Source organism: Osmerus eperlanus, chromosome 19 (assembly GCF_963692335.1).
Source record: "Osmerus eperlanus chromosome 19, fOsmEpe2.1, whole genome shotgun sequence".
In the NCBI taxonomy this organism is placed as follows: domain Eukaryota; kingdom Metazoa; phylum Chordata; class Actinopteri; order Osmeriformes; family Osmeridae; genus Osmerus; species Osmerus eperlanus.
In genome coordinates this window covers 1,012,063-1,025,220 of record NC_085036.1, presented here as the reverse complement: position 1 = coordinate 1,025,220, position 13,158 = coordinate 1,012,063, and the positions used below count along the sequence as shown (strand labels likewise).

The following is a 13,158-nucleotide window of genomic DNA, read 5'->3' as shown; positions in this document are numbered from 1 at the left end:
AAGATGCTGATACAAAGTTGAAAATGTAAAATATGAAAAGTTTTCAATAAAGTTTCTTTTTCACTTGGAATAATTTACCATTACGTTTACTCATTTAGCAGACTCTTATAGTAAAGGGAAATTAAATGCTGCGAGTCGAGTGGATATTTTGAAATATTTTTGGTTTTGTTCAGGTAGTTAATCTAAATGACACATAATCATGGTTGTTATATTATAATTAGGCCTACACCAAAAAGAGTAGTTAGTATAAAATACCTAATTTAAACCCTTCTGCCTTCAGCATGCCTTGTGGTTGTGAGTGGCATTACAATTAAGTGCTAACGTGGTAAGAATGTGTCACTACATCTTGCATTGTCTCCACCAACAGAAACGTTTCTTCCTCAGAACGGGGTTTGCTTCTACACAACATTCTGTAGTAGCTGTGCCATCTGCAATCGATATGGAAGCGACACTTCAAGTCGTCTGAACCGCTCTTAAAGGAATACAATGTCCCATTTGAACGACTCAAACTCTTACCCAGACGGGTATAGGGCTCTAAACACAAGTGAATTGCAGGAGCTTTTAAAAAATGAAGACAAAATGGACCAAATTGTCAGACTGAATGAAAAGGTATGTGTGAAAGTGGTTTATACTGTACTATGCGTTTTCTAACTACGGTTTCATGTAGATTAATGAAGAATAATTTCATTTAAAAATCCACATTATTCTGGTTTGCTATACACTGCATTGAAATGTCCGGTACCTCTCATCATCCTATGGCACGTGTGTAGGCAATGCATTTGCTCGCTGCATAGTCTGCGCTGGTGAATGGTTTAAGAAGCCTTTCATTTTCGCCTAGATTTTCGTTGTCCGTGTACAGACTTATGAGAATCACAAGTAATGATGTAAACTAAATGTTTTTGAGTGTGACTATAATCAATGCAGACCGTATGTGCTCTGAGCAGGAAATATTTCTGTTCAGAAATGTATTCGCATTCTAATTAAAAGACATGTTCTGTCTCTCGCTCTCTTTCTGTCTCACAAACCCTCTTGCTCTGTCTCACCATCTCTTTCAAAAATACAAACATTCTCACACACAGTGGTCAACATTGCGTGGGCTCTCTGTCTTTCTGTCTCTCCGTGTCTCTGTCTCTCATTTCTTCTCACACCAAGATTGCTTTTGCTGATTGCAATTATGAATAAGAGAGTACGCAGCTTTTGTCATATATAATCCTGCAGTCCACATTTCCGTTGTTTAAAACATTGGGATTCAGGGTACACAGCTGCCCAAACTGAATCAGGTATGACATTCATTCTTGGGTAGAGAGAAAATCATCACTTTTTTGAGACTGGACCCGCTTGTGTCCAATTCTGAGCGAGACATGACATTTAAACCTGCCTCACTGCAGTAAAGAATGAATTAGAGAGATGTTACCAAAGAGGTTGCTTCTCACCAATATGTAGTCCAATTCTCCCACAGGAACAAAGCCAAATTACTGAGGTGAAAGCCACGGTTCATTGATTCCAGCAATGGTTTTAGCTATCTCTATCCATGGTGAAGACATTCTATCCGATATACTGTAGATGTGTTAAGTGTTACATCCAGGTACGTAGTAATATAATATGGGAGTCTTGTAGAGAGGCTTCTCATGCCTATTAAATTACTATTACTAGTTATTTAAAACAATCATCAGTGGGGTGCCTGGGTGTGTCAACCTCTCATTGTCCTTCTTGCAGATGCCATTAAAGTTTAATCTGTAGCCTATATATGCATGGTTGACTAACGTTTTCCATGTGGTGGTTGAGGTCATTGTGGCGGCTGCATCCACAGCCCCTGCGATCCACTGGAGTGCCTCCCTACAATTCATTATAGCTTTGGGGTCTCATAGGGCAACCACCTTGGAAGGGTCATTAATAGCACAGTAAGATGGATGCCCTCGAGTGGCTACATCTCACTAGCTACAACCTAGCTAGCTCCTTCTGGAAAATGTAAACTCCTGAATTCAATAAGATAATCTGGATAATGTCCTTGCTCTATCTGAAGACACTGATTTCCTTTGGAAACTCACTCGCCACAAATAGAAATGGGGAAGAGTGATACATCAGCCTAAGTCCCAAGACAAATGTATCTTACATCTGGGGGGTTATTGTACTTAACAATCTAAGAACAAAATAAATAAATATTTATTTCAAAGTTATTCAAGGCATGTCTGTCATCTTGGAAAAAGACAAAAGTGCTTGAACGACGACGGTACTTTTTAAACCTAAGGATGGTGAAAGTCTAAATTGCAACTCTCAAGTACTCCTCAAGTGTTGTTCACCAGTGATGGTAAACACTATCAGCTTTGCTTTAGAACCAGTGCATCATCACAAACATACAGTCCCCGGGGCTCCTGGAGCTTCCAGATTCGTAAACGAGGGTCGGGGCCCCTAGAGCAGGAAGTGGAAGGTCTGTTTCGATTCCTGTTTGGGGAAGGCATGAGCGATGATGAGTAGCCGTGGGTAGGATGTAGGATTTGAAGCTAAATGAGCGCTACTGTCTTCTTTTAACATGTGAATTTAAAGTAGAACTGTGAATCACATCATCCACTCTTACAGCTTACATGATTGCATCTTAACCCTTGTGCTGCCTTCGGGTCACATGACCCAAAGGTTCATAACGAACCACCGTTGTGTTTACCCAATTTTACCCAATACAAAAACAAATAAAAATAATTTTCTTTTAACCATTGCAATGTGGGGGGTCTGAGACAGCCCAACAGTTAAGAAAATGCTTCACTTTGTTTTTGTAGGAGGTAAATTTGTCGCAATACGACGGTGGGTCACAATGACTGATGGGTCAGAATGACCCGAAGATAACACAAGGGTTAAGACCTCAAATCCTCTAGATTCTATGGAACCTGGTGCTCTTATTGCATTTCACATGTTCATTACATAAACCACAAGTGTGATAGAAATGAAAAATGGGACACTTGTAGATGCATGTACATTTCCTTGGATTTAGAAAGACTGTTAGGGGAGGACAACCATCAGTCACACATTTTTGAAAAATCACAGGAACTCTGATAGTTTAATATTATCTTCAGAACACTCTTAAATGTGCCTCCAAGTTCTGTTCTCCAGCCAAATTGCAAACGAACCACACAGTGTGGCAGCATAAAAGACTTGAAACCCTATAGGCTTTGCCTTCTCGCCTGCTGTGATGTGACAATGCAGATATTTCAAGCTGCTCCCATGACAAGACTTAGGTATGCAAAGAGGACTGACAAGACAGAGAGACTGGTATTTGGCCTACTTATAAAAACTACTGAGACTTCTAGATTGAAGGAATTTGTGTAAGCAACTGTGCTCTCAGAATAACCATAACCCTTTACTACAATTGTAATAGTTTTACTTTTAGGAGTGAACAAGTCAGATGAGAGGCTTCAAGGAGTAAAGTTTAGTCATCCAAGGAATAGTATGTCCACAGGGCTAAGATACCACAGACATGACTGCAACACAATCTCATTTGCAGCTGTGAAGTCCAGAGGTCAGACACAAATCAAAGCCAACTTATTTCTCTCCTTTTAGCTTGTGATGAAAAGCAGCGGGAATGGCATCACTACTTCATTTGATTATATAAATATCATCTTGTACATACTCTGCAGATGGTTCTCAGGATTTCATTCAAGAGATACATTTCCCATGTGTGTACAGTAAGTCATTCAGTGGTTTGGAACATCTGTATGTTCTTACTCGCTCATGTCTCCTGATGATGCTTAGGGAGAGGGATGGGGTTGAGATTGCTCAGAACAGGCCTTCTTATTCATTTGAGAAGAAGGACCCTGGTTTGAGAAAAAGCCCCTTTTCTAATGAAAGAACACCCTCTCATTTTATCGCATTGTAGTGAACCATAAGATGTTTTTGAAAGTCAGTCTTTCTACTCAAATTCTGTGTTTTGAGTATCGAAGGGAAAAGATGGATAATGTTGACCCACAAACCTGCTGTGATTTTTACTGTATAGTCAGTGGCACTCCTAAAAGTGTCCAGTGCCAGTCATCCACTTTCCTCAGGACTGGATTCCCAAGACCGATGACACAGTTTCAAAGTTAGAACCCACTCCAGTTCTCCTCATGTTGAGTGAGACAGAGGTTTTAATTAGCCCTGATTATCACCCAGAGCCAGAAACTATTCCTCTTATTAGATAAGGTGGGCAGTGTGAAATGCTCTCTCATTTGCTGGAAATGTAACTGCCTTCAATTAGCGAAGGTTTTATCTTGCAGCTTGCTCCGGTGTTTTAGCTTGCAGGAATGGAAAATGCCAAGGGATAAAGTCCCAAATCCGTGGGACTTTATCCCTTCCATTCTAGGAGGTGTGAGACATGAAAGGCGCCCTTGCTTAGAGACTAAGATGATTGGATCAGTGGGTTTCTGATTAGCTCTGGTTGGGAATTGACATTCGTCTCACATTGCAACAAAAGTCAATGTTTGTTTTAGGTAAGAGGTGTGGTTTGTCGACTACAGCAACATGGAAACCCATTGCTGAGAAATATTGACTATTTGAACAGAAAGCATCTTGCCAACAGACCTAATAGAATTGAAAGCACCTCTGCCTTCACTGTCTAAAATAGTATTTTGGCAGTCTGGGGTAGAATCTCCAATTAGATAAATGTTATTTTTCCTTATTATTTTTATGAAGAAATTGTCCATCCTTCCTCATGTAACACTGATTATCCTCACCCCAAATAACCACAACACTTTCAGTTTACTAAAGAACATATTTGACTATTTTCAAAGTCAAGTCATTTCAACAGACTTAAGTTTCAAGAAAAGGCTCAAGACGCACTTGTTCCGGGAGTACAACGGTACTTAGGAATGGTTCGCTTGACCCGATGTTAGTTTCCTCAAGGATCACAATGACTCTTGCTTAGAGACTTGTTGCTCTTGTGGTTAGTGGTAACTGATTTACATTTTTGTACTCGCTGTGATATATTGTTTTTATTATTGTTGCTTGCTTTTTCCACAGGTACACTTGCACTTATAGCGGTTCATGTTGTTTAATTGTAACTTGTTTAACTACATGCTTTTATGGTTCTTCCCTTTGGCACTTACTTTGGTTGTTCACAATGTGTGCTTCATGTTTTGGCTACTCGCAATGTTTTGTGGCTATCTTGTTGTTATGATCAGTGACCTATGCACTTTGTAAAGCTCTCTCTTGGAAGTCGCTTTGGATAAAAGCGTCTGCTAAATGAATAAATGTAAATGTAAGTTTGTTGAGTGTAAAAAGATGCTTTAGTGAACATTAATTTGCACATTCCTGCAGGAAAATAATTTTTAATGGAATCCTGCTATCAGGGACACCTTAATCATGTTTTTCTTTCAAAGTAGAATTTGAGACCAAAACATTCTCATACTGTGAAGAAATGAATCAATTATTTTTTCTTGGTGTGGTGGTGGTCTACTAGAGTTAACAATGTGTAAAACAACTGAAAGAAGATAAAAGTCACTGTTTTACTCTGGGCAGATGTTAAATAGTGATTTCTAGTAAATAGTGATTTCTAGTAATGGCAGACAAGCACTTTTCGCCTCACATTTGGTGGGACTATTTGGTTTTGTGTTTGGCTCAGGCCGAGCTGTCTGTTGTTAGCTATGGGGAATGTCTTCCATGAGGACATTGGATGGAATTCCGCTTAAGTTCCAATGCTGAAGTTCTCTGGTGGCTGTCAAATCTGTCTTGAAGGAGCCCATTGTATCATTTTGGGAACAAGATAGAGGGGCATGCATTGATGACAGGCCACATACTTAATCAAGCAACTTTTTTGTCGTTGTTGTTGACAGGTTTAAGTTGAGCAAAAACCTCTGGATGCAACATTTGACACATCCCAACTCTTAATCTTTCCTTTGTTCAAATATTATTGCCATATGAGGCCACATATGATCATATTACTAGTAAGCAAAATAGAGTTGTGTGTAATTGTAGCTGGATCCTGCAGAACTGTCCCCATTAGTTGATGCACAGATCATCAGATTTCTTGAGTTATAGAGATTGATGAGTTCAACTGATCTAAGTTGAGATATCAAGAACGTTAAAGAAGTGATGTATTAAGTAAGCACAATATGACCTCTCAAATGCCACTTCATCACTGCATACCATGCCTTTGTTAAAGCCACAAGCATAGTAATGCAGTCCATTGGTAACATGAGCAAGATTCTTGAGCAGGAATTTAAAAGCAGTTTGCCAGTTGGAAAGTCACCTCAGTTGGAGAATGCAAGTTCTTTTTGCACCAACTTCTACTGATCTGCTTCACTGAAAAACACATCTTGACTTTCACATAAAATCAGGTTAGCCACTGAATGAGTTGATCTGATGTATCAAGTGTTGGTGTGAGAGCTTTATTTAGCTTGGCCAAGGGACTTTGAAAAGTGCTCAGTGTGTAGTATAATGGCTAAAGTTTTGACAGGACTTGTTTAGTAACACCCTCTGCAGTCAAAGATTCACACATTCATTGTTTCCTTTATGAGAGTGGAACTTCCCTGTCTTTTCATACTCTCAGTTTAACACTTTCCTCAGTGACTTACTCCTTTACTGTTTCCATAGAACATGTTCCAACTATATGCAATTGAAACTGTGAGTTAGAGCATTTCCTGCAATTAAGTTAACGATAAGGACTGTGGTCCTTGGCAAGTGTCCTGATTCAAGTAGGAAAAGTGGATACATAGACAATTTCTATATTTTAAACATTCTCTTAGAAATTCAGTTCTCCAATATTGCAAACATTATTGAACAGTGTAAATAAAACATGCTAATAAATATATTTTTAAATAGTTTGATATCACAAGCTCTGAAATGCTCACACTTAATTATTTCATACATTCACTCTCGCAGTCTTTCACTTCCATACCTGTATTGTATTAATCAAATATGAGTAAATGTCACAGTTCATCTACAGACACTATTTTCCCTTGTGCTCTGAAATACGCATCCCTAGCATCCCTTTGACTCTATGTTTCTGTGTCCAGTTTCAGGAGCTGCTGGTGGACAGAGACACCCTGCTGACCTCCAATCGAAGCTTGGCCGAGGAGAGCCTCACTCGGCGACCCTACCTCAACAATGGCAAACTCCAGCTGTCTGAGAAGTACGGGGAGCTATCCAATTTGGCCACTGTCTGCCAGGAAAAGCAGTGCCGGTTGGGTGAGTTTGCACATGTGTTCAAGAAGCATTGGATTGAAGGGTAGGAAGGTGACAAACACAGGGTTTCAATCTCAGACAGGAAGTTGATGGAATATTAGTCTGGATGAGAGTTTATGGAAATTATTATAATAAATTATCTGCATGCTGCATGATCACAGATCGGAGAATTAGGATTTTATCAGCTGCTGTGGCATTTTTTTTTTATGTCCGCCACAGCAACTACAAATACTGGTTTATTAATAACAGCCAAACAACCTCTGGGCATGTGTGCATTTGCGCCGTTGGATCAACATCACCAAAAAACACAATTCCATAATTACACGCCCGGTTGTAGGCTATGTTTATTTATGAGATTGCGTTGACCTGTGACCTCTGTGTGGATTGTTATTCCATATGACTGGCTGACTGGGGGTGGATGATCTCCTGGCATTGTTGGCAATCAAAGCTTGGCCCGGGTCCACCTTTCTATCCCCCTCCGTGTGAAGGATGGTGGTGGTGGTTTAGCACAGCTATCATGTCCCCCCTGGGTGAGCTGGAGTAAAGAGTTTCCCACCTAGCGGTTCCACCCTCCTTTCAACGCGAGCCAAGATTAACTACTGGAGCGTGTATGAAATTGGAGTCCAGTTTCTCCCACGTGTGGTTCAGTCCCCAAATCGAGCTGCCTTCTCACTAAATGAGCAGCTTATTAGGGTTCCTCCGGTAGGAGAACCCTGTTGTTATTGGTGGTATTATTATGTTTTTCCTCTGGGAGCCAATGGCAGCCCCTAGACCAGAACTTTAAACAGTTGAGAAATTTGGCATGTTGATACTGCAGAGCATTAGTAACTACCATACCAAAAATGGGCCACGTGAGACGATAGGTGGCGCTACAGGCCACGCCCCAATATGTCAATTTTCAAAGTGATGCCATTTGCAGGCCATAAGTCCCAAAATTCTGAAATTTAGTATATATGCCTTACAGGTCACGAGGAACAAAAAAGCCTCAAGAACCTATAATGGCCGCCATATTGGATTTTTCCGTACGATAAAGATTAAGGAAACACTTTTTTGCTACTCCTCCTACAATATTCCCCAGAATTGGCACTTCGTCAGAGCAACCCTCACGCAACAAGTTATATATGGAATTTTGATTTTCAAAACCGTTTGTCCGGCAGCAAAGCAACCAAACAGGAAGTTGGGTCATATCTCATCAAATCTTTGAGATATCAACACCAAACTTGGTAATTTATCACTAACGCTAAAATAATGCTTTACACATCCGCCGGTCAAAAAGTGATACTCTGATTCAATCACAAGTTTATATGAAGACTCTTGAGAATGTATAATACACAAATCTGAGAAAAGGTTGAATGTAAGATAAAAAGTAGATTTATTGTGAATATTTGAATATTTATCGATCTTATCACGCCAGTATCAATCAATAGGCTACTGATACCAACGTTGGTATCGATACTATCGATAGCCTACTTGAGATTGATTCGCCCACCCCTATGCTGTTCCATCTCGCCGAGGATCGTGAACACATTTTCATTGATGTCTGTGTCAGTCAGGGCCGATATCATTGCTATAATTTCAGCTAAGCTCTCAATATGATGTAAAAAAAGTGAATTGGCAGTTGCCTCCATCTCTTCAGCTACCGCCAACATTTAGACCACTGTAGCATGCAATATTTTATTAATTGAATCCGCACTAGGTACTGCCATCTTGAATTAGTCAAAAGCAGTCGATTCAAGTTGAACCACCAATCAGAGGCTTTAACCTGCCCCCTGACTTGGTGATGAGTGACAAAAGATTTATTTTGCTGCAGCAAACACCGTGGATACACAGTGGATAAATGTAACTATAAATAAATAAATGTGAACACATGAAAACGTAATAATAATAATAATAATAGTATTTATAATGCACTTTATATTAACTAAAATCTCAAAGTACTACAGGTTAAAAGCAAGAAAGGCCAAATAAGAGGGAGTCAGATGGCTGAGCGGTTAGGGAATCGGGCTAGTAAACTGAAGGTTGTTGGTTAGATTCCCAGCCGTGTCAAATGACGTTGTGTCCTTGGGCAAGGCACTTCACCCTACTTGCCTCGGGGAGAATGTCCCTGTACTTACTGTAAGTCGCTCTGGATAAGAGTGTCTGCTAAATGACTATGTCGAAAAGAGAAAAAAAAAAAAGAGAAAAAAAAAAATTGTCAATCAACAAAAGGCTCTGTTAAAAAGGTGGGTTTTTAGGCCACGTTTAAAAGCATCCACAGTCTGTGGTGTCCTCTGGTGATCAGGTAGAGCATTCCACAGACTGGGAGCGGCGGAGCAGAAAGCCAGAGCTCCCATGGTACGCAGCTTAGTCCTTCGTGGTTTCAGGAGATGTTTTTCAGCAGATCGGAGTGTCCGTGTGGAGGTTTGTGGGGTGAGAAGTTCTATGTTTATATATATATACACACAAATACATGTAACATTTATATATTTAGTGTCTCATTTAATTTGTAATTTATATATTTTGTATGTCAATTAGGCATTAAATTATATAATTAGTCATTTATTTAAGCTTTGTGTTAATATATATATTATGTATTTAACCATTCAATTATTTATGTATTTATTTAGTTAGTTTTGGCCCCTATAATCCTCCATAGGCAGCACCTAGTACGGATTTAATGAATGAAATATTCCATGCTGCAGTGGTCGAAATGTTGGCTGTAGCCAGAGAATGTCGAAACTGCAGCTCTCCGGCTTTGCAGGTACATGCTACCAGAGAATGTCTAATATGGGGAGAACTGCCACTCTCGGGAAACTTCCGGCTTCTGAACTGGTTGCAGTTCCACTCTAGTTCCATATGAGCTATAAGGCTAACGAGCGAGTGCAGAAAGAATGGAGGTCTATGGAGCTATACCCCTCCAAATCCACTTTTCTCAGGGCATAATTTTTTGTCTCGTAATTTGAATGCTGAATTCGAAAGGGGAAGCAAAAAAATACACACTGCTGGGTTTGAGATTTTTTTAAAGTCGCCTTTTGTTCTAAAAAGCCTTTTAAAATGTCGACGACGTCATATACATTGTACGGCCAGAGATACTGCATTACGGCAAGCTCTGGTCACTTCCTTTTTTCTCTCGAGGCATCAACAACACAGCTGACAGGTTAGGTTCACCTTGTCAATACACATGCTAGAAAGAGTTTTGGTTTGCTAATGTTGTTGCTAATGTTGATAATGCTCTGACATTCTGGTTCCGCTTCGGATGCCATCAAGCGGGATCTCTGGTCGTGGTCAGTCCTTCACTAACCAATCAGCATTCATTAGCAGAATGCTAGCGTGTTATGGGCAACAACGACTCACCCTGTAAGTAATCGAAATATATCGACCTATAATCCATGTTTAATATGAAAAAACTACAATAAAATCTGAGATTTCTCAACGACAATCAGATGAAAGAGACAAATTTAGCCGTTTAGCTCCATAGACTCCCATTCATTTTGCACTCGACCGCGATCACTCCCAGTGGAACTTTGGTGGAACTGCAACAAAATTCGGTACAATGGGGCTTAATAGGGAGTGGACAGGCTCTCTGTAGACAGGCTCTGCTGTAGCTGAAGAGATGGAGGCAACTGCCAATTCACATTTTTATTACATCATATTGAGAGCTTCGCTGAAATTATAGCAATGATATCGGCCCTGACTGACACAGACATCAATGAAAATGTGTACAGACATCAATGAAAATGGTTCACGATCCTTGGCAAGATGGTACAGGGTGGGCGAATCGATCTAAAGTAGGCTATCGATAGTATCGATATCAACATTGGTATCAGTATTGATTGATACTGGCGTGTTGAGATCGATACTTAAGTTTCAATTTCTCTTCTCTACATTCAGTAGCCTACACAACTCCCTTTACATCATAGTGGTTGTGCTAACACCACTCCTCTAACTTCGCTCAAGCTCACTTTGCCCCTCCCCTGCTATGCCTAGTGGCCCATGTACGCCCATAGGTGGCGCTATAAGCCCCAAAGTCTACATGATTTCCCCAGCGCCCCATTACTCCAAATTACCTGAAAATTGGTATACTTGCCTTATTTGTCATGGGGAACAAAAAAGCCTCAAAGACCCCTAAAGTCCGCCATGATGGATTTTCCTGTACAGCGACATTTTGCAAAAACCTTCTCGAATCGATCTCCTCTTAAACCAAAGTCCAAATTGACTTGAAATGTTGTACATATATGTATCATTGATGTATTTAAAAACTTTACTTAAGACAGTTGAATCAAATACAAAATGGCTGAAAGAGGTGTATTTATGTAAATGTCCACATTGCCTCATTTAATTGTGTCAATAAATCAAATATAGTTTTGACTGATGGTTTTTCAAACCTAATAGGGTTCAAGATGGAGTCACTCTGAAGTACCATGAACAATTTCACCTTGGTATGTCAAAATATGATTCAATTAGAGCTGTTTCAACTTTGGCTGAATCTAACAATGCTTACCGCAGGAGAAACAGCTTCCTTTTTTATACAGTAACTGACCACATATCCTCTGCCTTGAGGGTAGCTCAATGGGTTGAAACAGTGTCTTGCAAAGTGAAAGGTCACAGGTTTGAATCCAGCCACTGCCTTTGGGCCTATCATAATTTTGATTATTTGTTTAGTTAAACATACTGACATCATTCTGAAATACCATGCACAATTTCATGCAATTTCACCTTGAAATGTCAACCGTTACTTAACCTTTGTCCCAAAGCTGACCAAAGCTAATACTCATATCACGCAGTCGGAGCACAGCTAATCAGCGTCAGCGCCCTTGGGTACCCGGCATGCAATGCGGCATGTCCAAAAACACAAAGTCTTGTGGAAAATAGTTGGGTTACAACAGCCGTGCGAGGGATTTCAGTTGTTGTGTTCGATCAGTTAGATGTTTGTAATGTTATTGTTTGTTAGTTAATATAATCTTGTTGGTCACCCTGATTGTGCATGTTGTGTAGTTTAATGGGACCAGAGTCGGCTGCTGTACTATCAAAAGCTATTCTCGCAAGTAGCTGAACATGAGCTCTGCCTAACCCTGTTGCCCACATGACTATTGTTAATTGTGCATTGACTGACATTCTGGAAAGATCAACTCAAGAAGAGTTTCAATATCCTATAAAAAGCTAAAATCTGAACAGTTGGTGTGTAGCAGAGAGGATAGAGAGACTGAATTGTAACCTTATGCTCATGAGTTCAAATCCCCTTCATCCTATTGTTGTTGGCCAAACATTAAGTCGTTTTGCTCTCTTGTTGTCCAACTCTCGATCTTCTACAGTGTACATGTTTATAATATTTTGCCATTTTGCGGAGGGACCCGCATCGCTGCTTGCAGCTATATTTAAAATTTTAATTTTCAATTTTCATTCAAATTTTCATATTGATGATGCATTCACTTCATAAATTATGAGGCATTGCTTTCCCCGACACGAAAGTAGATAAACTGATTTTCTAATTAAAAAGTATCGGTATTGGCAATCCTGGCCCTGTTACTTGGTATCGGATCGATACCACATTTTGCAGTATCGCACACCCCTATTGAGGCTGCTGACTGAGACGATAGACTAGAGCAGGGGTTCTCAAACTTTTCAGCCCACGACCCCTAAAATAATGGTGCCAGTGACTCGCGACCCCCGCATCCACATAGGTGGTTTACGTATACGTGGGAGTAAAAATAGGCCCTGGACTTTGATCCAGACCGGCCCACCAGAACTGGCCCCCGTATTCGCCACCACAGCTAACCTGCTAATGCATGCACATTCAGAGTTTGATGTGATGCTAGTTCGGGAGTTCGATAGTTAATGCGAGCGCAGCGCCAAATCGTTTTTCAATTGGTAAAACCTTGTCTAGTGAAGGTGATGTCTTTTTGTGTCTTAATTTTTCGGCCCCACCCTTACGTTTCTTAGCCTGGTTTTCCATTGTTATTCTTCTCCCGGTGCTCCCGATGGCCAGTCCGCTACTGTGGGGCTGTGCCGCAGTGGTGGATTTTCAAGTTATAT

At 40.3% G+C, this 13,158-nt stretch overlaps 1 protein-coding gene across 1 annotated transcript in view; it reads left to right on the top strand.

The window, feature by feature from the left end:
* Positions 1–356: 356 nt before the first annotated feature.
* The window catches only part of vps37d (VPS37D subunit of ESCRT-I), a 28,688-nt gene continuing 15,886 nt past the window's right edge, over positions 357–13,158 (top strand). The window contains exons 1-2 of the mRNA XM_062485963.1: positions 357–609; positions 6,978–7,149. Of these exons, the coding sequence (XP_062341947.1) occupies positions 487–609; positions 6,978–7,149 (295 nt within the window). The 5' untranslated portion in view covers positions 357–486. The remainder of the gene's footprint in view (positions 610–6,977; positions 7,150–13,158) is intronic.